The sequence below is a fragment of the Triturus cristatus genome, chromosome 6 (assembly GCF_964204655.1).
Source record: "Triturus cristatus chromosome 6, aTriCri1.1, whole genome shotgun sequence".
NCBI classification, from domain to species: Eukaryota; Metazoa; Chordata; class Amphibia; order Caudata; family Salamandridae; genus Triturus; species Triturus cristatus.
The window spans coordinates 175,600,804-175,626,028 of NC_140589.1; the positions used below are offsets into that span (position 1 = coordinate 175,600,804).

Genomic DNA, 25,225 nt, shown 5'->3' on the forward strand with positions numbered 1-25,225 from the left:
ACACTTTGTATTGTCCATAAACATATGTCACCCACAGGTTATGTACTACTACTTTTTTTTAAATCTACTTGTTTGTATTCTCAGACCTCCTCTGATCCTAGGAGGCATGTTGTTTTTGGCCCAGTGTCTTACCTAAGTATGTTTTGTGAACAAAGAAGTCAACCTTTTATTATTGAAATAGCAGCAATTGTTACAAAATGATCCATTCCGCCCCATTGTTGCTGGGCCTAATATGTGAAATTGCTGGAGCGGGCCTCCTACATTAGTCACCGCCCCCTCCTATGGTAACCGTATTTGAGATTCCTTAGGCCATGAAACTATCAAAAATGTTAAACCATTTCTTGCTTGCAGCTCTCGTTTAAGTGGTTTCTTTGTGGCCCCAGAAACCAATAACTACACATTCTGGATCCAGGCAGATGACAAAGCAACTCTATATTTATGCCATTCAGAAGACCTCGGAAAAAAGGTAAGCCACCTTTGTTAGGTAGAACATTAAACTATGTAACTGTAGAGCATGATGGGACAAAGGTGAAGTGAGATTAAATTGGAATGTTCAAGACATAACTCTCCCACAAGTTGATATTTGCATTGTGACGACCATAGTGTCAAACATAAGGTCTCTTGTTGCCATCCGGGGCGTTAGATACATAAGAGCATATTGGGCAGGTTGACAGATTTTTAACTTCATACAAAATTGAAGAACATCAAATGAGAGATTGTTTCATCAATGTGGGAACAGACCCAACTTGTTCCTTTTGCTATAGCTTAGGGTAGATTGTTTCTAGGATGGAAGTAATGATAGATTCTGCTAATTAGAAGATGAAGCATTGTTTTCAGTGTTAACTAATGTAAAGATTTCAGGACTGGAGTGATGCATGCCCTTGGTATTGTTTCAGTAGGAACTTTGGCTGCTATGTTCATACCTTCCTACAGCTGTCTTGTTAGTGAGTCTGACAAATTGATGTAGAAGCTGTTAAAATAGTCCACCCTAGACATAATTAGCAGGATATTCAGACTTGCATTTGACATAGGTCTAGACCTTGTGCTAATGAGGACTACAAAACAGAGTCCATACTATGTAGGTAGGGTAGGTCGATCATCTACTACAGTGCAAGTTTTAGACATTTCCTCTAATTTGACATGCAGTGCTCTGAATTATGCAATAGTGCTCAGCTCTAATCATCAAAATCAATAAAATAATAGATCTTATTCCTTAACTGGTGAGCTTCAAAATATTGAGACCACTCGGCCTTCAAGACTTTAAGAAGCAGAAGGCAATGAGCAAATAGGTTGTTTGTATTGTTGTGCAGTCAGTACAGCAATGTAAAACAAAGATGATTAGTTAGTGATCCCTCCATATCAATAGCTCGGTGACCCTGAGCAAACCATATTTTCAGTATATTGACCACTTGTGTGCCTCGGGTCGCTTGCATGATACCCAGATCCTTCAAGTTTTATTGGAGGTACGTTGCTGCAATATATATGATACGTGAACCCATAGTTTAAAGCCTAACATCATAATGCTGTCTTTTGACAGGATGATCTAAGCCAACCTCAAAGACAACAGTGACAAGAGGTTCTACTCCTGCATATCCCAGTATTACATGGCAAATAATGCTGAAAGAGTAAGCCACAAATTGGATGGCACAAAAACATTTCTTGAATGAGATGAAATGAGACAGAACTGGTTTAAATATATTAAAAGTGCTAATGGGTCTCCTTGACGTGGCTTGATCCACACTCCCATAATTCCAATAACTGGGTTCAACTCTGTTTACTCTGCTGCAGCCATAAAGAAAATGTCTCAACAAACAATCAGTGTTGAAAATAAACTGAATCTAAGCTAAATACCTAAAACAAACACATGCAGCAATTTTGCCATTATCTGAATTTTTCAGCATTCTACTATTAGAGGTCTGAAAAGTTACTTTTCTGACAAGTGACTCCCTAGATCTGATCTTTATGTTTTAGGTAGCACGACCTAGGCTAAAATGATTGCTTTGCCTTGGGTGAGCGCAGTGGGTGCATTTGCTGGTTTGGTAGGCTCAGTAGGATATATGCTGGGAATTGGGGATGTTGGTTCCAAATGTGGTATTTATGCTGGACAGAACTTCCTGCCAATAGCCTCGTAATTTGGGGCATTTCCATAAGAGATGTGTCAGCGTTTCAGTGAGTTTCGCATTTCCTCCAAAAGGGAGAGGGTTTTGCTGGGGCCTAGCTGTGATTTTGAGCTTGGGTGTAGTACCAGTACATGACAATTTTAGTCATGGCCTCTTTGACTACGCCACTTGTGGCCGCTAGTTATGTAATTTATGCAGTCTCTCTCAGGGATCCTGCAGTCCTCTTCCAGTTGATCAAAAGACTGGAGGCCCTCAGCATCACAGAAGTCTTCCACCGTTTTTCTCTTTTTGACATGCCACTACAAGTAATCATTGCCTTTAAGAGCAGGGAGAAATCTGTGTTCCCAATGATGGGTGTCAGGGGAGAGGATAAGAAGGCAAAGGCACTTGAGGTGGCTTCTTTGTCCAAACCTCCCAATGTGGCTTTGAGATTTGGGGACAAGTATATTCCCCAGGGTCTTTGCTTCTTGGATAGCCATAGAACATTCCAAATGTGAATACCAGCCAATGGAATGATCCTAGAAGTACCAGTGTTTCTCTGAGGATTTTTGGTGCCACTCTCGTGAGTATCAGAGCTGAGCAGCGTTGAAGTTATGTGCTGTGTGTGGACTGTCAATCCACCCTCCGCTGGTGGAAGATATGCTTGTCATTTTGGTGGATGACCTTTTTTCCCTCCCCTCATGAAGCTCTCCAGGAGCTTCTGTAGTTTGTCCATTGTACTTGGGAGGCTGAAATGACAACACCTGCATGATGTATTCGATCTTTAGGGGAAGTGTCATTTGGATTGCTGCAATCTTGTCTTGCCAAGAGAGCCCACCCATTTGACTACTTGTAAATCTTTGCAGGCTGTTTGTTTGACATTATAATAGTTTTGTGTGGTGTTTTATTGAATGTGGGGCACATATTTATTCCTAAATATTGAACATAAGTAGCAAACCAAGAAAATACATACAGCCTCTGATGGGTGTCTTGAGTGTCCACGGTTATGTTCACAATCTGGATTTTTGTGTATTAATTTTGAAGCCCTACTAAAGCTGTCAAGCTCATGTGGTAGTGCCGGGATAGAGATCCGTGGGCTAGTCAGCATTAACATGACAATGTCAGCATGAATAGCTGGTTTATGTACCTAGTTCTCTAGTTTCAATCCCGCTATGTGAGGGTTGGAGCGTATTGTTTCTGCCAGGGGTTCCATATATAACACCGAGAGTAACAGAGACCGCGAGCAGCTCTATCTCATCCCTCTACATACGTTCAGCATGTTGGAGAGCACCCTGATCACCCTAGCCCCAACTATGGGTTGAGTGTAGCCGCTCATCAATCAAGTCTTAAATGCATGGCAGAGACCTATTTTAGGCAACACATCTTGTAGAAAATGCTAGTGCACCCAGTCAAATGTCTTTTCGGCATTGATTGATATTTATAGAGTTATCAGACCAGATCTGTTGGTTATGTCAAAAATATGTCTCTCATCTGTCACCAGCAACACCACAATTTCAGTAGTATTTAAAACAGGCTACATTTCGCTACATTTAATATTACCACTGGGCAATGTTTTTCATTTTGAATAACTCCCAAAGCATGTTTGTTATTGAAAAGCCCAAAAATAATGGCCCTGACAGGCTGGCCCTCACAGTGCATATAATGGCCACAGTGCATATAATGGTCACAGTGCAATAATGGCCCTCACAGTGCATGGGGGTCATTTTTCTTGTCTCCTGTTTGGGACCTTCAGGCTTTCCTTGTTGGTTTAGCAGGAAACGTGTGTTGGATCGAACAGAGCCAACTGACCCTCAGCAATTGGAAATCGAATGCGTACCCCTATTCTGAACAGAGCTGGAAACCTCACATTTGATGAGATGAGAATACGCCACTTTTGGCAGATACACAGAATTTGCCAAACACTAAACCATCCCCTTACTATTAAAATATGTAGGGGCTTATTTAGAGTTTGAGGGAGCAGGGGAATTCAGTTCATTCAGTTTTTGCTGTCAGGAGTGCTGAATTCTATCATGTTGATGTAATGCATGCCATGGTAATGGCCTGAGTTGAAGTCATTTGTATAATACAGAAACAGTTTCAAAAACATTTTAAACCAAGAATGAGCTACAATATCAAAAATGCACTCATAGAACTCCTACTAACAAACTTGAATGTATTAATAGCAGTTGCTGCTAAATACATTTGTTACATAACCAGTCTTCATTTTTGTTGTCTAAATTATTCTTTAATGGAGATTTGTACAGTATCTTTCCATTGTGACCATATCTTTTCAAGGACCCAAAATGGTGTGACTGGGACAAAAGACACAATACAAATGGTATGTTCCTCATTTTAAACATTTGTTGTGCCTTCAGGTGAGGATTGCCTCCATTCCTGCTGGTATTTCTAGCTGGTCTGACCACTGGGAGAAGAATTGGAATGCGAGCTGGCAGCAGAAATCTGAAAAGTTTGAACTTATAGGTGGCAGAAAGTACTATATGGAAGCATGCCATTATGGGAAAATGCCATCAAAGGGCATGAAAGTTGGCGTTCAGATTCACAACACCTGGCTTAACCCAACAGTGGTAAACACTTATCATAGAGAGAAGCTTGAGGTTGAAGTCCGAGCAGTACGCCTTCCAGAGATACAGGTCAGTATTAGATGTTATTTTGGTATTCACTTTTTAAAAGCATACTGTTTATAGATTGTATGGTATTTGTTCTGTGACAATGCCACAAACCTCTCTTGACTTTATTTTTAAAACCTGATTATTGGCTTATGTACAGATGAAAGCAATGATATCATCACATCCACAGATTTATATTCTTAACAGAGTAAGCAAAAGCAATGGGTGAGTCCTTTTACATTGGAAGAGTCCTGTTTGACACAAACACAATTTATATAAAACCAGATGTGTCTACCTAACTTCATCCTCAAATGTTTAGTGTAGCGTGGCCACAATTTGCATCTAACTCCCATAGGGCTCTTTTAGGCTGGGAGAATGGAAAAATACACTGGACAGATCTTTACCAATCAGACAGATATACCTTGGTGCCCTTTTCATTGTCAATATATTTTTCCAGCATTTTTTGAAAAGCAACAGATTCTACATTTCTGGCTGGTTTTACGATTCATTATTAGGAGGTGAAGATTATTTGTATGAGACAGTCATCTTGGGTGTGCAGACTCACAGCTCTTCCTGCTGTCCCCCTGTTTTAATTTTTTAATTAAAGGGCTTGTTTGAGAAAGAGTGCAGTACATTAGCCTAGGGTAGACCCTAGAGGTATTAACTAAAGAAACTAGCCATTTGGATGCACAAACGCATACTTGGGTACGCAGACCTATAAAATGTATAAACTAAATTGCTAAGATGGTCTAGTACAATTGGAGTCTATTTTCAGGTGCACACTGCTGCTTATGCAATATAATCGGCAATATTATCACCCATGTCGTTTATGATGCTACCTATCGTGTAAATTGTGTTGCCGGCAAGGAGACTGGAATAGCAGTGAATTTTAGGGATGGGAACTTAGCTGCATAGTTAACCATAATTGGCTAAATTCAGTCCTTCTGAGGCTTTAGGTCATAACTATAAAGTCAATTCATTTGATGCTTTTTGGGTTGCTTGCAATTTCCCTCTAGGTGTCGTTACTACGTGGTCTTAGTATCTATCCATAATGTCCTTTAACAAATATTTTTGCAGTGAATCTGTAAATACTAACAACTTCATAACTGAAATATATACAGTGGGCATGCAATAGTACAAACAAATCGAAATGGTAAGCTGAAATGCTTAACCATAGCAACTTGTTGTCCTCAAACTCAGGAGTGAAACGCATATCTCAGTGGGCCTCAAGCACAAAACCCCTCTTTGTATGTCATATAGTTGGCCATACTACGTTCTTAGTGGTGGCATTATGGCATTCACATTACGTATTAGGGAATCTTATGGGTAATTCGCCAAATGTTTTAGAAGAACTGTTTTTTTAACTATACCACAACGCACTCCTTCCATGCATTGGAGAACAATTGACTTAGGTGTTCTGCTGCTGCTAAAATATTTGATCAATACCGGATAAGACATTCATGTGAGCTAATGTCTATTCTTCGATGATCTGTTTGTAATTATTTATTGTCAAGTTTGAATTCTGGAGTGAACACGATTGCCTTTCATCCTCCTGTGGTCAAGAAAAGTAGTATCATTCGGTGGTGTAATACTGGACACTTTATAACTCAAATTCAAGCCAACAAAACTATTCATATGACACAAAATGTATATTGTTGCTATGTATGATGCTATTCTCTCTTCTCCTACACCTATAATCACTTCTAGTCCTTACTTTGAACTAGGAGAGTACAATAATATAGTGAAACATCTTCCTCTTCCCTGGCAAAGAAGAGATCCAAGTAAATTATAGTACATGTAAAATAGCTAGGGAATAAGTCCATGATGAAATGAAAGTTTACATTGCTTACATTTATAAAAATTGTTTTATGATATCTCCCTGTTAACGTTCTCTTTAGTCACATAAATTGTATTAAACCAGCAAATGTTTGTAAATAAAATTTAAATAAAAATAAGGAAATCATACTGAAAACTGAAAAAAATTGGATATCTATTTTTTATGTAAGTGACATGAGTGGTGCCGCGTGGCCCACATCCCCTTCTATACAAATATCAGCCCGAGGGTAGGGTAGTAGCCTTTATTGGCTCGGGAAGAGAGGCCCGCGGCTCCCCGGGGCTTAAAGTTAATGAATGTGGCCCAGCTGCCATTTTCTGGAGGATATTTTTCTTCACGATCCCATGGGATCGTAGTATTTGTTTGCTGTTTTTTTGGGCCCTAGGGGGATCTAGCTTATTGCCAAATTTGGTGTCATTCTGTTCAGCAGTTTTAGTGGTAGACCATCTTAAAGAAGTCTATGGAAAATTTGCATTTTAGGACCCTCTTTTTTCTCGCCCCTGCTTGATGAATCACCCCGAAATCTTCCATGCACAAACTAGTCAAAAAGAAGCACACTTTTGGGAAGTTTCGTGAAGATTTGTCAAGCGGTGCAAAAGTTATTAGCAACTCAAAAAGCGCTTTTTCTATGGAACAGCTGACCTGACTATGAATTTAAACCAAAAACCCACTACATTTCTTCAGTTACGGATAGCTCTGCAAATCCATAACCTGCACACTAGCCATATGTTAAGATGTTATAACCAAAGCTAACTATATCTTTGCTTTGACTTTGATATTTCTTGTACATTTCTTGGATTTTTGATAAGCTACAAAGTCCAACTTTCAGCCTGTATGGTTGATCAAGTGTGCCAAGCCCCACTACTCATGGGCTTCAGCCATGTGGTGCATGGAAAGTCCTCCCTGAAAGGGTATGTTGACGAGCTTTGAGCAGGACCTGAGATCAGCACTTATAGAACGAATGCAATATATAATCAAAAATCCTCTGACAAATATCTTCCTTTGAGTATAACACCATCATGTATGTTTAAAAGAAGCCTCCAGAATTCCATTAGAAACACATTTCATGTACAATTAGGGTAACTAAATAAAACCATAATTAGTGTATGTGCCTTGATAACCATTTCACCCACCTAATGGACTGTCTGCAACCTCGCAATATAAATAACAGAAACATAATTAAATAACATCACTTCTAAAATGAAAGAAATTAGACTGTGTCCATAGTGACAATATTCAAAATGTCAATGCTAATGTGAAACGAAATGTCATTGGTAATGCCATTAATTTCATTGTTAAGCTATCTGTCCTAGCAGGTGTAATGTTGTGAGCAGTGTGAGTGAGTTTTGGTTTCCATGGCAAGGATGCAAGTTATGGTTTGTGTAAATCCTAGTGCTCTAATGCTGAAGCCCTAATCATAAAAGTTATTATGTTAATTGATGTATCTTTTTCAAGTTTAGGTGTAATTTCTGCTCCACTATCCAGACTTGAGTCACAAAGCATTTTCTATGAAAGAGCCTGTCTTACTATAGGTTTGGGTATCACTAACGCATGCGCTTCTGTCACTAAAACTAGCTTCCTCACAGGTCTTTATGAAGCAAGTCTTACTCCTGAGAACTACTCACAGAAATGTTGTGTGTCTCAGGCCTGGGTAGTCAAGTGTATCTCATATCTAAGACTGGAAGAATACACGACTACTCAATAAAAAAAATGTGGAAATTGAGCCTTTCATTTATTTTATGAAGTAACCTATGACTCAGTAGAGGGCTTTGAACTGGATTGGGCCCAGATTATTCTGATTAACAACTATTTCATATTCAAGATAAACAATTTTGGTAAAAGTAAATATCTTTTTAGACCTGTCAGTCTTAGGGTGGCCTTCCACCATACTTCTTGCCTACTTACCTTCAACTTTTGCTGAATTTTTTTATAGTTGGCTTAAAACTCTTTGTGCACTTTGCCACTGTTAACCAGTGCTAAAGTGCTTGTGTTCATTGCCCTAAACATAGTTTATTGGCATATACCTAATTGGCATATTTAATACACGTATATGTCCCTTGTAGAGTGGTATGCCATATACCAGAGACCTGTAAATTAATTGCCACCAGTGCGACCGCAGCATTTATTGTGCTACCTGCTTACATAGCCCCTTAAAACATGTCCCAGGCCTGCCATTGCAGCCTAAATGCAGTTTTAAACTGCCATGTCGACTTGTAATTTAAACCCCCTTGCCAAGCCATAAACTCCTTTTAGTACATAAGTTATCCCTAAGGTAAGCTCTATGTAGCCCATAGGGCAGGTGCTGTGTAATTAAAAGGTTGGACATGTAATTTTATGTTTTACATGTCCTGGTAGTGAAAAACTCCTAAATTTGATTTTCACTATTGTTAGGCCAAACCCCATCCCATAGGATAATATTGAGGATACATTATTACATTTATTTAATAAGCTATAATTCCAAATTGGGAAAGGGTAGATGTGTTGTGTTTGAAAATGAAATGATAAAGCCTCTTATATGATAAAGTCAGATTTTTCATTAGAATTTTAAAAAATGCCACTTTTAGAGAGTTGAGATTTTCCTGCCCTTTGTGCCTGCACTCTGTCTTGGGTCAAATGACTGGGTGTAGCTGACCGTTAGACTTAGCGAATTCCTTCTAGAGAGTTACATAATAGAATGATTGGTGTGCTTCGATGGGCCATTTGCTAGCAGGATGGGGACAGACCTGAGCACAGCTCCACTCACAACACATTAGCCTGTGCTTTGGCTTCCCACAAAGTGCCTAACGACCCTGTATTGTCACTGCAGGCATCTTAGAGTAAGTGCAGGGGTGTTTAGGATATTCTATGCACTTCAAAGAACCTTTCCAGAAGCTTCTCCCACCTTTCAGAATACGGGTAAAAATAGGACCATCAGACCCACTCTTCAGTTCACTATGGACCTGCAGAAGGACTCTCCAAGGACTGACTGCTGCTATGACCTGCTATGCATTCTACATGTCTGCTGCTGTACCTGGAAAGACTGTTTTGCTGCCTGGAGCGTGCCTTGAACCCTCAGCGGCATGCCCATACATCTTTACCTGCACCCAGGACTACCAGAGTGACTCCAACAGCTAGTTTGTTAGTCTACTGTTTTAGGTGCTAGTTTATACTAAAAACTTAAAAAATTCAGAACTCCGGTTCTACAGATTGGATTTTTGTCATTTTGGTGTCAAATAATTTATAAAAGTTTACTTTAATTTATAAAAATGTGTTCCATTTTTCTAAATTGGTTTGGGACTGTGTTGTGTTTTCACTTTATTGTTGCATAAATACTTTACACATTGCCCCTAAGTTAAGCCTAACTGCTTTTTGTGCCAAGCTACCCAGGGTTGAGCACAGGTTAATTTATTGACTTTTTGTGGTTCACCCTGCAAGGGATTTTGGCTGTTGCTTGAGCAGTGCTCACAACAGACTCAACCGACAACCCAATTTCTCACAATGAAATGAAATAGGATTCCATACTGCTCAAAAGAGAACTTCTAGATGCTGGTTGCTTGATTAAAAGCACTACAATAACGGAAACAGATAACAGAACCTAAAACAAACAGAATAAAAGAGAGAGAACAAATTCCATAAAAGCCTGCTTAAAGAACCATGTTTTGAGCCCTTTACAGAAGAGAGGTTGCACCATAATCGAACGGTGGATATAAGTATATGCAGTAAAAGTACAGGGTGAATTGGCATATAAATAATATTAGGGCTGTGTGGTCCTCTCGTTCCTACTAATGTGCACCAGACCCCACAAAGCAGTGAAAATTGTTTTTATCAGACTTTACAGCAGGTGTGTGCTTTGATTCACTAAGGTTGAGTGATCAGTCTTGCTTTCATTTACATTAACTGATAAGTTGGATTTTTTATTTATTTTTGAATTTAGAAAATATGCAACTTCCAGTGTTTCCCATTGTTTGGTGTGCATATGTATGCATGTTGTTTTATTAACATTTACTTGTAATCATTTTTCTCTCTCATCAGATGCTAACACTAACTGGTGCAGAATGGGCTAGCCTTTCTTGGGACAATGTATCCAGTTGCTTGATACCCTCTAATGCAACAACTCAACAGGTGTGTAATGTACATGCAATGCTAAAATTACATCCAAACCGAATGAGACGAGATTGAGTTCACCATCATTTGCAACACTGGTCAACGTCATTTCACTGATCACCAGAGCTCTCAAGTTTCCCAAATGCATTTCTGAGTAGCTCATCCAGGTTTTTTTTGCTTTGCATTCTGGTTCTTTTGTAGTCCTGTTTATCCCATTACAAAACAGGAGTGTAAGTCCCAGAATGCAAAGCAAAAACCTAGACTGGATGATCTATTCCCATGGAACTGGGAAATGTAGGGGCTGGGATCCTCTTTATGAGGGCCTACATGTGCCCAAGTTAGCACGGAAGAACACAACCAAAGAACAAACAATAAATATTAAGAAGTAAGAGGAAAAAGTGATACAACATTTTTACCCTCTAAGGCTCTGAATAAGCTGGATTCTGAGTGATATGTCATTCCAGACCCACAATTATTGGGCCCCTTCTAACTCTAGGTCTGGAAACACTGGGCCTGGCTATTAGCAGCCGATAAAACTTATGCTGCCCAGGGGTTTCTGGCTAAGATGTAGTGCAGCCACCATCAAAATCCGGTCCCCCCGGCACCAACTGCTGACACCCTTTACCTCCTCATCCCATTCTTCCCATCCATCTCCATTGCATGAGCAGTAAGTGCATCAGACCAGAGAAAAAAGCCCAGGACAGACAACAATCCTCCCCAGCCCACAGACTGCATCCTGAGCCCACCACCCTTGCCCCACTGTAGCAATGTTGCCAGCAGGAGAGAGTAAAGCTGCTGAATAAAGGAACAGGCCTGGAGCTGACAGCACCTCATCCAGCATTGACAATGGTACTAGTAAATGCTCTAGCCACTTTGAATGCTAGGGTCCATTTTGCACTAAGAAAATAGCGCTAAATGCTGGGAGTAAGTTGGGGGTTAAAATCCTGATGTCCAAGAGCACATTTAGCAAGCCTGTGTGGCTGCGCCCGCTCACTATTCATGTTATGGTGCATAAGCACTAATTCTTAGTGCAAAATGCATCCTCGCATCCAATTTGGATGGAATGGGGCATTTCTTTATTAAGAAATAGCGCTAAACGCATAACTACTCTTCTTTCATAATTCTGCAGAATCTTGGGGAAATCATGGGTAATTCGGTGGGATTACCACACACAGAATTACCCAAGTTACCCTCACCCTTAGTGGGAAGCAGCAGGTCCATGTTTCTTATCTATTAATTTCATTCCTTGTTCTTCCCCTATCAACATATGGCATGCTGTGCAGATGTCAACCACATCAGGTTAATAGATGTCAAAATGTGAAGTTTCATTTTCACTGCTATGGGCATTTTGGTGAATTGATACCTACTGCCAATTTATTTCATCTTAGAAAGGTAATTTGAAGAGTCCCTTTTTCTTGTGTAGATTGAAAATGCAATAGAAGAAATTCTAGCAATAAAATGTGTCCCATCTGCTTTGTCTGCCGCAGTCCTGCTGAGAGCAAATTTTGAACAAGGTACGTTGGTTTAATTTTTATACATATATTTTATGCACTGCTATTTTATAGGTGGTTTACTCTTGTGCCATAAATGTGATTTCTGAAGAAAAGAGACCCAAAAAATTCTTTCAAGACCAAGGGGAGACCTAGTTTACGAAATCAGGTCGTTCTTGCCTAGTAGTCAAGTTAGAAATAAATTGTGAAGTAATGACCATGAAGTAATAAGTTATCTGAGAGATTAAGGCTGCTAGGGTAAATATGAGGAGGTGAGGTTGAGATGAGGAATGAAGAGGTGAGAGAAAATTCAAGTAAAACTATGTGTGGATGGAATAGGACACGTTACAGCGCACACTTTTACAACACATGTCTTTACAACGCATTTTTAGAAACTACACTTACAACGCATTCCATTACAACGCATACCATTACAATGCATAACACTTTTAAGACAACAGTAGTGTAAGTGTTGGATAGTGTAGGGGTAAAAATTACTATTCCAACTCCAGTGAGTGCAACTGTAGGGTAAGTCTTGGATAGAGTAGGGGTAAAAATTACTATTCCCACTCCAGAGAGTGCAACAGTAGGGTAAGTGTTGGATAGTGTAGGGGTAAAAATTACGTTTCCCATTACTTACCATATAATGCGTTGAAATGGCATGCGTTGTAGTGGCATATGTTGTAATGCCATGCATTGTAGTGACATGCGTTGTAATGGCTGCGTTGTAATGGCATGCGATGTAAATAATGTTGCATTGTAATGACTGTGTTGTAAAGGTAGTGCTTTGTAATGACCCGAGTGAAGCGATGGATCTTGCCTCATCATATGACTCATCTACTACTGACCCCTCCAGCTCCAAGATCCAGATTATCACCGGATTTGGAAGAGACCGCTCTCCCCCCCAGATCCTCAAGATCCTCAGCCTCCCTCACCATTATCCCCAGGGCTCCCCAAAAGAAAAAACTCAAAACAGAGGAGGGATCCTCTACTAACTGCATGCTCGTTAACTGCAGATCGGCCACCAAGCATGCTGCAGAACTGGCTGAGGCCATCCTCACCCACGCCATAGACATCGCGTTCATCACTGAAACATGGCTAAACGAGATCTCCCCCCCAACTATGGACATGCTTGTGCCACCGGGCTTCGCAATCATCCACAAAGACAGAAAAAAACAACGAGGAGGAGGTATAGCAATCATACACAAGAACAACATCCTCGTGACGGAAACTGATGCCCTCAAATATAACTCTTTCGAATGTCTCACTGCCACCATCAAGACAAGCTATAACAAAACACTGCTCTGCCATCTCCTCAACCATCCGCCAGGAAACACTGCCTCAATCAGAGATCACCTCTCCGACCTGATAACTAACTAATCACTCCGCGACTCCAACAGCATAATCCTAGGTGACCTCAATCTCCACTGGAATGAAAAAAACAACACGCTAATCAAAACCCTAAATGATCACCTAATCAACTACAACCTCACCCAACACTGCACTGAGAAAACCCACAACAGAGGCTCAATCCTGGATTCCATTATCGCACAACCAGATTTAGTCTCCATCGACCACACCTTGCCTGTTGACTGGTCTGATCACCATATCATTCTCTTCCACATCAACCAAATGATCCAGCGCCAGCCCCGTACACAAGAACCCCCCGCTGGGCTAGAAATCTAAGTCAGATTCCACTTGAAGACCTGGAGGAAAGGGTAAACTCCCTCCTCCCCATCCACAACGGCAAGCTCTCAACAACAGAATTCACCTCCCACTATAACTCTACTATGACCTCCATTATAGACCAAATAGCCCCCCTGAAACTAAAAAGAGTCAGGAACGTACTATCTAGAAAATGGTTCAACACAGACATAAACTCCGAAAGAAGAAACCTAATAGCTGCAGAAAGACTCTGGCGAAACAACCCGTCCACAGTCCTACGAGATAGACTCAAATCTGTTTGCAGGAAATATAAAAAGCACATAATGATTGAAAAATCTTCCTTCTGTAATGCCCTTGGTAATGCTAAAAACAGGCCCAAAGAACTCTTCAATCTCATTAGGCAGCAAACTTCCAAACCCACTTCGACACTTGCTGCGGCCTCAAAAGACCTATGCGATAACTTTGCCAATTTCTTCAATGATAAAATCACTAAGATAGAACTCTCCCGAACGTTCACCGTAGTCCCCCCGCCAGTAAATTGCCCCTAGAGATGGAAGAGACCACTCCCAAGCACCCCGCAAACCTATGGAAATCTTTCAATCCCATCTCCGTAGCAGAGATAATCAAAATGATTTCCAACTCCAAACCCTTAGCACGTGTCCTGGACCCCATTCCTGCCCAACTGGCCAAAAAGCTCAAACTCTCCCTAGCCCCGCTCTGGACTGAGATTATAAACAGCTCCCTAAGCACTGGAGTCATGCCGGATTGTCTCAAAATCGGCCAAGTCACACCTCTACTGAAAAAAACGGGCTCTGACACAAGCGATCTGAACAACTTCAGACCCATCTCCAACCTCCCTCTCCTAGCAGAAATCCTGGAAAGATGTGTTCTCCTCCAACTTACTCAACACCTGGACAGCACAAACCTCCTTGACCCCTACCAATCGGGTTTCAGAAATAGATGCAGCACAGAGACAGTGATCCTAAATATAATAGACGATATGCACAAATCTCTTGACATAGGTCAGTGTTGCCTACTCATACTCCTGGACCTATCGGCAGCCTTCGATACGGTTGACCACAAACTTCTCATTCAGACACTTAAAGAAAGAGTTGGAGCAGAAGAGGTGGTCTTACAAGGGTTCACCTCTTTTCTACAAAACCACTCCCAAAGAATAAAAATCAAAAACTTCTCATCGGACCTACTCCCCGTTAGCAGAGGTGTCCACAAAGATCAGTTCTCTCGCACAGCTTTTCAACATCTACATGGAATCACTTACCAACATACTTTAAAAAAAAAACATTCTCTTCCACCTCTATGCTGACGATACCCAGATCTATCTGGAAACCTCATCCATTGAAGACTTTCAAAGACTGAACAACACTCTGGGAAAAGTCCAGCACTGGTTATCACACAACCACCTGAAACTAAACCAAGACCAGACAGAAATCCTGCTCATCTACAACAAGGAGACAAACCCCCAAATCACAGAATGGTTAAAAACTATTGATGCTCTCAACCATAACCCCACCCCAGCCGACTCTGTAAAATCGCTGGGAATCCCTCTGGACCCTAAGTTAGACATGAGCAAACACATCAAGAACACTGCAAAGAGCGCCTTCCTCAACCTTATGCTACTCAACAAAATAAAACCCTTCATCCTCCCAATGACCTCAAACAAGCCACTCAATCCCTGGTGCTGTCAAGACTGGACTATGGGAATGCAAACCTCACAGGATCAGCAAAATCTCACCTAGCTCCCCTCAGATCAACTCTGAATGGTCACCGGAGTCAAGAAATATGAACACGTATCGCCTGCACTCAGAGAAAATGGCTTCCATTCGAAATGTGTGCCAATTTCAAAACTGCCTGCCTCACACACAAGGTGCTGCACACAGAGAATCCCACCTACCTGGCCTCAAAACTCCAAACGGCTGGTCAGACAAGAAGCCTAAGGAGTACCAACACCCAACTCCTTATCCCTCCGAAAACTCGCAAACAAAAAAACACATCTCGCTCCTTCGCAGGAAATGCGCCGAACATCTGGAACTCCATACCAATCCATATCAGGACCAATCCCTCCTACCTAATTTTCAAAAGGCAGCTCAAAGACCTCCTCCTTAATCGATCCCTCACGAATGGATAGCTAAAGCCGAACAAACGAAGCCTGCCTATCGCAGGGCACTTTGACATTAAGACCTATCTCATTAATCTCGCCAAGAGTCACGGTTGCTTCTACGACATCATTTCTGTGACGCGCCATCGAGTCACCGTACACCCTACTATGTTAACGTATCTTATGAGGGACAATGTGCTCTTTTATGAAGATACTCTGCGATGCCTCCCTGCTCAATGTACATATTACTGTGTCCATTCTTCTTACATGTGACAATGCCGTAAAGCGCTCTGATACCCTCGGGTCTAGCTAGCGCTATATAAAACTCTTAAATAAATAGTAATGACTGCGTTGTAATGGTTGTTTCCCGTGTGGATGATACAATCAATATTCTGAAGGCCATGTTGAATTTAATTTGCCTCTGACAAAAGACTATCAATTTTTATGTAAGGTGCTTATACATAAGCCTGCTACGACAAGATAAGAATTACTGAAGTCCCTCACACACTTGTTTTTGCTTTTGTTTAGGATTATTGACTTTTCTTCACTAAGTTGCTACCATATGAGTATCGCTGACACCATCCTGAGGATGAACTTGGCCTAGTTTGCCCTTAGTCAACACCATGATGCTAAATTCGAAAATTGGACTGTCCCTGTAATAGGGTCTCCAGTTGGCAATGGTTTGTACCTTTGTCCAAATAGGGAACCTTCCTTCTAGTCAGGATAAGGGGGATACACTCCGAAATTAACCCCTACTCACCCCCTTGGTAGCTTGGTATGAGCAGTCAGGCTTATTTCAGATGCAGTGTGTAAATCATTTGGAGATAACCAACAGTATTACAGTGAAAACACTACAAAAGGGCACCACACCAGTTTAGAAAAATATCCAATACTTTATATGTTCAAAACAAGACCAAAAACGGTAAAAATACAAGATACAGTACTAAAAGGCACTTTGCAAGAATAACCTTAAAAATGCAGTTTCTTGAAGTCGGTAGGTCTGTACAGTGCTACTGCGGTGCTGAAAACAACAAAATCCAACAGTTCCATCCAACCGCGTCAGTCGTGGTGTTGTCAGACTCGTAAACAGTACCTTTTCGTTTTGGTCGATCATGTTGGTGCGAGCCAATCGTGGCAACCGTTGCGGTTGTGATGTGAAGCGTAGTGGTGCGGCATGCATTGCCTTCAAGGCGTGGTGCAGGCAGAGGCTCGGTGACGGTCCTCCAGCGGCATTGGTGAAACCAGGGCAGCGGTGCTTAGTGAGGCAGTGCTTGCTGCGGTGATGACAGGTCACGGTGCAGGCGAGTGCTGGTTGCTGGGGGCTAGATTCAGTCGGTCCAGACTCCGTTGTTCAATAAGGTGGTGCGTCGGGAGACTTACGAGCGATGCTCCCTAAGTCACGGTGTCGAAGTCAGTAGGCAGCGACATCCTTGAGGAGACCAGGACGGCAAAGTGAAACGAGGAGGTACGGAGTGCGGTGCCCACAGGTCACGGTACAAACAGCTGCTCGGTGGCAGTAGCAGTCGTCATCGTCAGAGAGACCAGGGTTGCAGCGTGAGATGTGACAGTGCCCTCAGCGGTGACTTCAGCGGAGTCGCTGACAGAGTCGGCTGCTTTCCCCCTCTGTGGCAACTGAGACTGCGGTTCCAGAGGTGGTAACCAGAGGTAGGTAAAGTCTTTGCTGTCCCTGAGACTTCGTGAACCAGAGGCACGCTCTATTTCAAGCCCTTGTAGATACTCAGCACAAGTAAAGAAAGTTCAGTCCAGTCCTTTCACTGCCCAATGCAAAAGCACCAACTACAGGCCAGCCCACCAAAACAGCTACACAGCAGCAGGGCAGTACTCCTCCTAGCAGTTCTTCCAGCTATTCTTCCTGGCAGGTTCCTTGATCCAAGCAAGTTAAAAAATTAGGGGGTCTGGACCCCAATATTTATAATGCATTTATCTTTGTTTTCTGGGGCAGAGTGTGTCTGTGCTTAGTCCAAACCAGTTTGGTTCTCTCTCGCCCAGCTTCCCGGTAAGAGGTGGAGAAAGCATTGTTAAAGGCAGATCTGGCTCATACAGGTGCAAGGAAATCTCCTCCCACTACTTTAAATGCAGCCTAGTACTATTCAGCCCAGCCTTGACTCATCCAGGAAAGGCAGGGTAGACCTCGACCCCCCCAGTGGCTGTCTGAAGAGAATGCGCATCCCCAGCCCCTGTCACTCAAAAAGCCACACAGTCAACCCACAACCCACAAAGAGGCACACAGAATGGCTAAGCAAGAAAAACCTACTTTCTAAAAGTGGTATTTTCAAACACAGAATATAAACATCATCTTTACTAAAAGATACATTTCTACATTCTAGGTTCAGGCATACTAAACTCCATTTCTTTATCTTGTCCCAATTGGAAGATATACTTCTAAGATGTTACAAAGTATTCCCCATTCTATCCTATGGGACAGATAGCTTTTCAATAGTGGAAAACAAATTACACTGTTTTTCACTATTAGGACATGTTAAACACACCAGGACATGTCCTGCCTCTCACATACACTGCACCCTGCCCATAGGGATACGTTGGGGCTATCTTAGGGGTGCCTCACATGTAATAAAAGGAAAGGTTAGGGCTTAGCAAGTGGGTGCACTTGCCAAGTCGACATGACAGTAAAGGCTGCGCGCAGACACTGCAGTGGCAGGTCTGGGAACCCTTTGAAAGGCTGCTCGTGTGGGTGGCACAATCAGTGCTGCAAGCCCACTAACAGCATTTGGTTTACAGGCCCTGCCACTCTCAGTGCACTTTACTAGGGACTTACCAGTGAATCAAATATGCCAATCATGGAAACACCAATCCATAATATGATTTACAATAGGAGCACTTGCACTTTAACACTGAACAGCAGTGATAAAGAGTACAGAGACACTAAACTAGAAAAAAAAGAGTAAAAAAACAGGATGTCAAAAAACAAAAGACAGGGGAAACACGCCAAAAGATGCCAGGTCTAACAGTCCCTTTTCCTACTGATCAGACTAGTACACACATGTATCAAAGCATATTAAGACATAGGCTCTTTTCAGTGTGAGAGAATAGCCCTTTTTTGACTTGTATTGTTCTTTTTCACTATTCACCTCACTAAACATTGTGCCGTTTACCTTGAACTGTGGGCCCTTGGCTTTTTAGATAAGAATGCATTCAATGTATGACTGAATCAATGACAGTACAACTAAAACCAAATTCATTGTTTTCTTTGGATTTATGTACATTCTATACTGCTTGCACATATCAGTTGGACGTAAAATTACTTTGACATCAAATGATTTAATGATTAATCATTTAGCTTTCAGGCTTTAGGGTACTTCTGAAGGAACCACTGTTCTCTCCATTGTTACGGTATGTGATGGGTGCATACAACTGAGAAAACTCGGATTTTTTGTAAATTATCTGATGTACATCGATCAGTCCTTGCACTACAGATACTCCACAGAGCAGAACACGTGAAATCCTTGGTTTTGCATCGGTATGGAAACAAATAGCCATTGTTCTTCTTTTTTTCTGAAAGGTAAACGTGTTTCTATGTGGAGAAGCTCCGTCTCCTACCCCACAAATATGTGGATTGCACATGCTCTTTCCTATTTTAGCTTTACTTCTTTAGGTGTATGAACAATTGTAAGGTTGGGTTGGGATGTAGATTACAGATGTTAGTGAACATACAGAAAGTTGGGGCTTTGTTGGTTTTCACAATATTTGCAAAGGATGACCCCTTACAATGCACTCATGTCCATGCATGACATCAACCTAAAATAGCAACTAGTGATCCTGATCAAATATCTGTCATATGTGGGCTAAAGTGTAACTTTTTGCCATTAAAGTGTCACTGAGATTCACAAAACAAATTGTGATTTGGCAACATAGATTTTGTCTCGCTTTATGACCATACATTGCTACATAAAACGGCCTTACTTGTGCCACCACACATAGCCACCATTTTACAATAGCATATGAGGATTATGGGCCCTGATATTAGACCTTCTTATTAAGCTACGGTTGGACTTGACCCTCTTTGCAGGGTCACCTCCAAACCTTTTGCCTTTACCTCTCCTGTTTTCTGAACCCGTCTTTTGTTGGCTTTTACTACTTGGTGCACTTTACCACTGTTATCCAGTGCTAAGGTGTTTGTGCTCCCTTCTTTAAACATGGTAAAATTGACTTTCACACAATTAGCATATTTAATTTACTTATACGTCCCTAATAAATGGTACTACATGTACCCAGGGCCTGTATTAAATGCTACTAGAGGGCTGGCAGCACTTGCTGTGCCACCCACTTAAGTAGCCAGTTAAAACATGTCTCAGTCCTGCCACTGCAGCCTCTGTGTAGTTTTAAACTGCCCTTTCTATCTGGCAAAATATGCCTAAACCTTCCTTTTTAATACATATAGGTCACCCCTAGGGTAAGCCCTGGCACCTCATAGGTCAATGAGCATTGTTTTAAATATTTGTACATTTGCATTTAAGCTTTACAAGTCCTAGTAGTGAAAAACAATCCCATAGGATAACTTTGGGCTACCTTATTATATTTATTAAGTGATAAGTTTTGTTTAGGAGCAGGTAGAAATGTCATGTTTGGTCAATTGTAATTTAAAACCTGCTTTCATAGCAAAGTTGGATTTTAAATCACAATTCTGAAAATGCCACTTTTAGAACATTGGCATTTTCTTGTCCTAACCATTTTGGTGCCTGCGGCCTGTACCCTGTTGCCACATAACTAGGTGTAGTTGGCAGTTGGCCTTTGTGTATTTCTCCCAGAGAGTGAATCAAAGAGGTACTGGGTGATGGGAGAATGTGCCATCATGATGAGATGTGACTTCCTAACATTGCCCTATTATGACTTTAGACATCCTGAGACCAGAGCAGGTGTTGAGACCTGGGATGGGGAAGAACCAAATCCCGAAACCAGCTGTGAGGGTGAAGTCTAGAAGTTTCTCCCACTTCAAAACTGGCACCGGTATAATTATTAGACCCTGATACCAACTGTTCAGTATAGTCCTGGATCTGAGGATGCTAAAGAAGAAGGGCTGCCCTGCTACCATAGAACAGTACTACTGCTGGAGGCCAACCCTGCTGCCTGAGAAGGAAACTTCAAACTGCTCCTTCATCCCAGGCTCCCAGAAGTGACTCCAGGAGTCTCTGAAGTGACTCCTAGGGTCCTTTTCTGAGCTACAGGGACATAACAACCTCAGAGGCCTCCGTGCAACTGCCAAGCTGACCTGCTGCACTGGACCTGCCTGAGAGCTTCTGGCTTGAGTTCCTGATCCTTAAGAAGTCCTCCCCCAGTCTTGGACCCTTGGCTGGCGTCAGTTGAGCTCCTCCTGTGGAGGAAAGTCGAAATCCCAAAGTTTTGGGCTCTTTCACTTCTCCGACGACCACTCGTAATGATCTTCCTGCTCCTCGCAGCCTCCTCCACCATGGACTGGAATCTTAGTGCCATACATAAAAAATGTGAATTTATCAGCAGGACAAACCTGGTCTCTGTTTCCGGCCTATGCTCCATCACAGTCAGTCTGAACTTGTGACTTTCCCCACTCTAGCATAACCAGAAATCCGTGAGTGTTGCTTTCTGATTTTAGGCACTATACTTACCATAAATATTTGAGATTGCATATCTCTGATTCTACTGATTGGATTTTTGTTGTTTTGGTGTCAAATACATTTTTAGATTTTACACTATTTTTCTAAATTGGTGTAGGGTTTTCATTGTGTTGTCTGTTCACTTTATTACTCTTTGTGTGCAACATAAATATTTTACACATTGCTTTTCAATTAAGCCTGATTGCTTTTGGACCAAGCTACCAGAGGGTTAAGCACAGGTTAAATGTGTGACTTTTGTGGTTCACACTGACAAGGATTGTGGCTGTTTCTTGAGAAGGACTCACACCCCCCCTCAACCTACAACCCTATTTCTCACAGCCGCACAATGCCAACTGTATGTATCAGAATCCCAGAAGGTAGCTAATGAAAAACTAGAGTGAACTCATATTAAGCTGTACACATCTGTATGAAACCAGCCAGTTAAGTAAAAAAGAGACAAGCATTGTATATAGAATATTGTAATACAATGAACTCATGCAGCTCGAAAATGTGTTCATGTTGCTAGCTAATATAAGGGGAAGGAGATGTGCCCTAGCTGCTGATGCCACCGAGCTTGGAACTAGAGAAACAGGTTTGAAACAAGGCCACAGCTCAACATCCTATGATTCTGACCAAAATTACTATTCTCTATGTGCCTAAAATATGCAACATAATCTGGTTCTCTTATAAAGTGCGCTAATGCCCTCTGTCCAGGTTTGTGCAACATAAGGCAACAAACAAAAAATATGCACAATCTTTGAATAAGTGCATGAAAAGATGATAAAGACTCAGTTGCTCTGGCTAGGATAGAAAGCTGCCCAGAGACACTGAAAACTCTACTTGCCTTGAAACCTTGGATGTTGAATGTGGTTATGGGAGCAGCGGAGAACCCAGAGGCCCTTATCTGTGCAGAAAACATATTGGGAAGGGAGGATATCTGCATAAATTGGTTGCAGCAACTCTGATTCCTCTTTCTGGCCTCTGAAACGCCTACCAGGGTGATATTTTCACCCTGAAGTAAGATCGCTAGGTGCGCTGTCTGATCTACCCTAGGCGGAATTGCGACTAGGTCCTAATGAGCCATACACATCAGCCAGGTACTGCTCTTTACATTCCGAAGGCATGTTGGACAGCAATAAATTGTCAATCAGGTGTTTACACAGCAGAAGAAGTGTTTTTTGCTGCCCCCCTAAATGCTTGTAAAACTGAACTCTTACTCCCCTCTACAGTAGACTGTTCCCTGGTGTATGTGTTACAGGCAGCTTTATTTAGGAGTTTATATAGCGCTAGACAGATCCGAAGGTATCGGAGCGCTTTACAACATTTGTCAAGTGACAATCGAGTACAAAGAGTGGTCATAGTAAACACAGTGATGAGAGACGAGTCATATATCAGCATATGTCACATAACAGTCGAGTTCAAGGAGTAGTAGTAGTAAACATAATGTATCATGACGGGTCTTGTTCAAAGGGGGCCATAGGTGTGGGTCAAGAGGTAGATGCTGTAAGAAGTTTTTTTTATCACAGTGACTGGATACTCAGGTGGGCGCGATTCCGTTTTGTGGGTCCACTATCACTTTATGAGAGCTCGGTTGAGGAAGAGAACTTTGAGCTGGTTTTTGAATTTTTTGATGGTTAGTCCTGATATGTACTGGGATGGCATTCCAAATTTTGGGTGCATTTCCAGAGAATGAGCACAATAAGGTTTTTGGGTAGCTGCTTTTCGGGGGGATGAGAAGTAGAGTGTTGGTCCTCCTGAGATTTCTTGTCTGCCCCGCTCTGTTGAGTTTGGTGGCTAGATAGGTGGGTTTGCCAGTGTGCAGAGCTTTGTGGGTGAGACAGGCAGTTCTGAAGTTAGCACACATTTCTATTGGGAGCCAATTTACCTCTCTGAGAGCGGGGGAGATGTGTTCGAATTTCTTTACTCCGGTCACCATTCTGGCTGCTGCATTTAGGGTTGATCTGAGAGGAGCAAGGTGTGATTTTGCCGTGCCTGTGAGGGTGGTGTTCCCGTTGTCTAATCTAGATAGCACAAGGAATTGTGTGACTTGCTTAAGGTCTTTTGGAGGGATGAAGGATTTGATTTTGTTCAGTAGTTTTAAGTTGAAGAAAGCACATCTTGCGATGTTCTTGATGTGTTTGACCATGTCAAGGTTAGGGTCCAGAGTGATTCCCAGTGATTTCACAGAGTCGGCCGGGATGAGAGTGCAGTTGAGAGCATTAATAGACTTTAGCCATTCTGTAATATGGGGTTCTGCTCTTTGTTGGCTATGAGGAGGATTTCGGTTTTGTCCTGGTTGAGTTTCAGATGGTTTTGGGAAAGCCATTGTTGGACTTCTATTAGGGTGTCATTAAGTCTTTGCATGTCAGCCATGGTGGAGGTTTCTATGTAGATCTGGGTGTCGTCAGCATAAAGGTGGAAGGGTATGTTGACTATTTTGAGTATGGTGGTGAGTGGCTCCATATAAATGTTGAACTGTGCGAGTCTGAACGCCTCTGCTTACGTAGATCAGACGTGATGTTTCTGATTTTTATTCTTTGAGAGCGGTTTTGCAGGAAGGAGGTGAACCACTGTAGGACCACCCCTTCTGCTCCTACCCTTTCCCGGAGTATGGCCGATAGGTCCAGGAGTATGAGTAGACAACAGTGATCCTTGTCAAGTGATTTGTAGACGTCATCAATGACATTCAGGATAGCTGTCTCTGTGCTGCAACCTTTTCTAAAGCCCGATTGGTGAGGGTCGAGGTGATCGTTGTTGTCCATGTAATGGGTGAGTTGACGGAGAACCCATTTTTCTAGCAATCTGGCTAAAAATGGGAGATTGGAGACAGGCCTGAAGTTGTTGAGATCGTTTGTGTCAGCGCCTGCTTTTTTCAATAATGGTGTTACTTGGCTGATTTTGAGGCAGTCAGGCACGATTCCTGCTTTCAGGGAGCTGATTATAATCTTTGACCAGAGTGGGACTAGGGAGAGTTTGAGTTTTTTGGCCAGTTGGGCAGGGAGGGGGTCTTCAATGTGTGGTGAGGGCTTGGATCCGGTAGTCAATTCCATAATTTCAGTTTCGGAGATGAGTTTGAATGTTTTCCAGTTGTTTGAGGGTTGCCTGTGTGGGTTATTGCCTTCTTTATAGGGGGGCAGACTTTCATTGGGTGGTTGGAGGCGATTCTCTTGTGAGAGCTCAATCTTTGATATTTTTTCATTAAAGAAATTGGCAAATTTGTCACATAGGTCTTTAGAGGCCGAAATTGCAGAAGGTGGTGGTTTGGATGTTTGCTGTCTAATGATATTGGAGTGTTATTTGGGGCGATTTTTAGCATTGTTAGTGCACCGCAGAAGAAGGTGGATTTTTCATTTTTGATGTGCTTTTTATATTTCCTACGTTCCTTTTTGAGTTGATCAAGGTGGATTGTCGAAGGGTTACGCCAGAGTCTTGCTGCAGCTCTTAGTTGTCTTCTTTTCGAGTTTAGGTCGGTGTTGAACCACGATCTTTTTGGAATGTTCTTAATTTTCTTTAGTTTCAGGGCAGTCATAGACTCATTGTAATGTGAGGTAAGTTCTGTTGTGGTCCTGTCACATGTGACGGAGGGGAGGAGTGTACTTATCCTTTCTTCTAGTTCTGTGAGAGGGATCTGGCTTAGGTTTTTCGTCCAGTGAAAGTGTTCATTTGTGCAAGGCATTCAATGGGTCTTTTGATTGATATGAA

General features: G+C 41.9%; 1 protein-coding gene across 1 annotated transcript in view; it reads left to right on the plus strand.

Annotated features, from left to right (window-relative positions):
- Positions 1-25,225, plus strand: part of PKHD1 (PKHD1 ciliary IPT domain containing fibrocystin/polyductin) — a 1,788,124-nt gene that overhangs the window by 446,788 nt on the left and 1,316,111 nt on the right. Inside the window, exons 14-17 of the mRNA XM_085609531.1 lie at positions 352-466; positions 4,475-4,750; positions 10,572-10,661; positions 12,067-12,157. Of these exons, the coding sequence (XP_085465657.1) occupies positions 352-466; positions 4,475-4,750; positions 10,572-10,661; positions 12,067-12,157 (572 nt within the window). The remainder of the gene's footprint in view (positions 1-351; positions 467-4,474; positions 4,751-10,571; positions 10,662-12,066; positions 12,158-25,225) is intronic.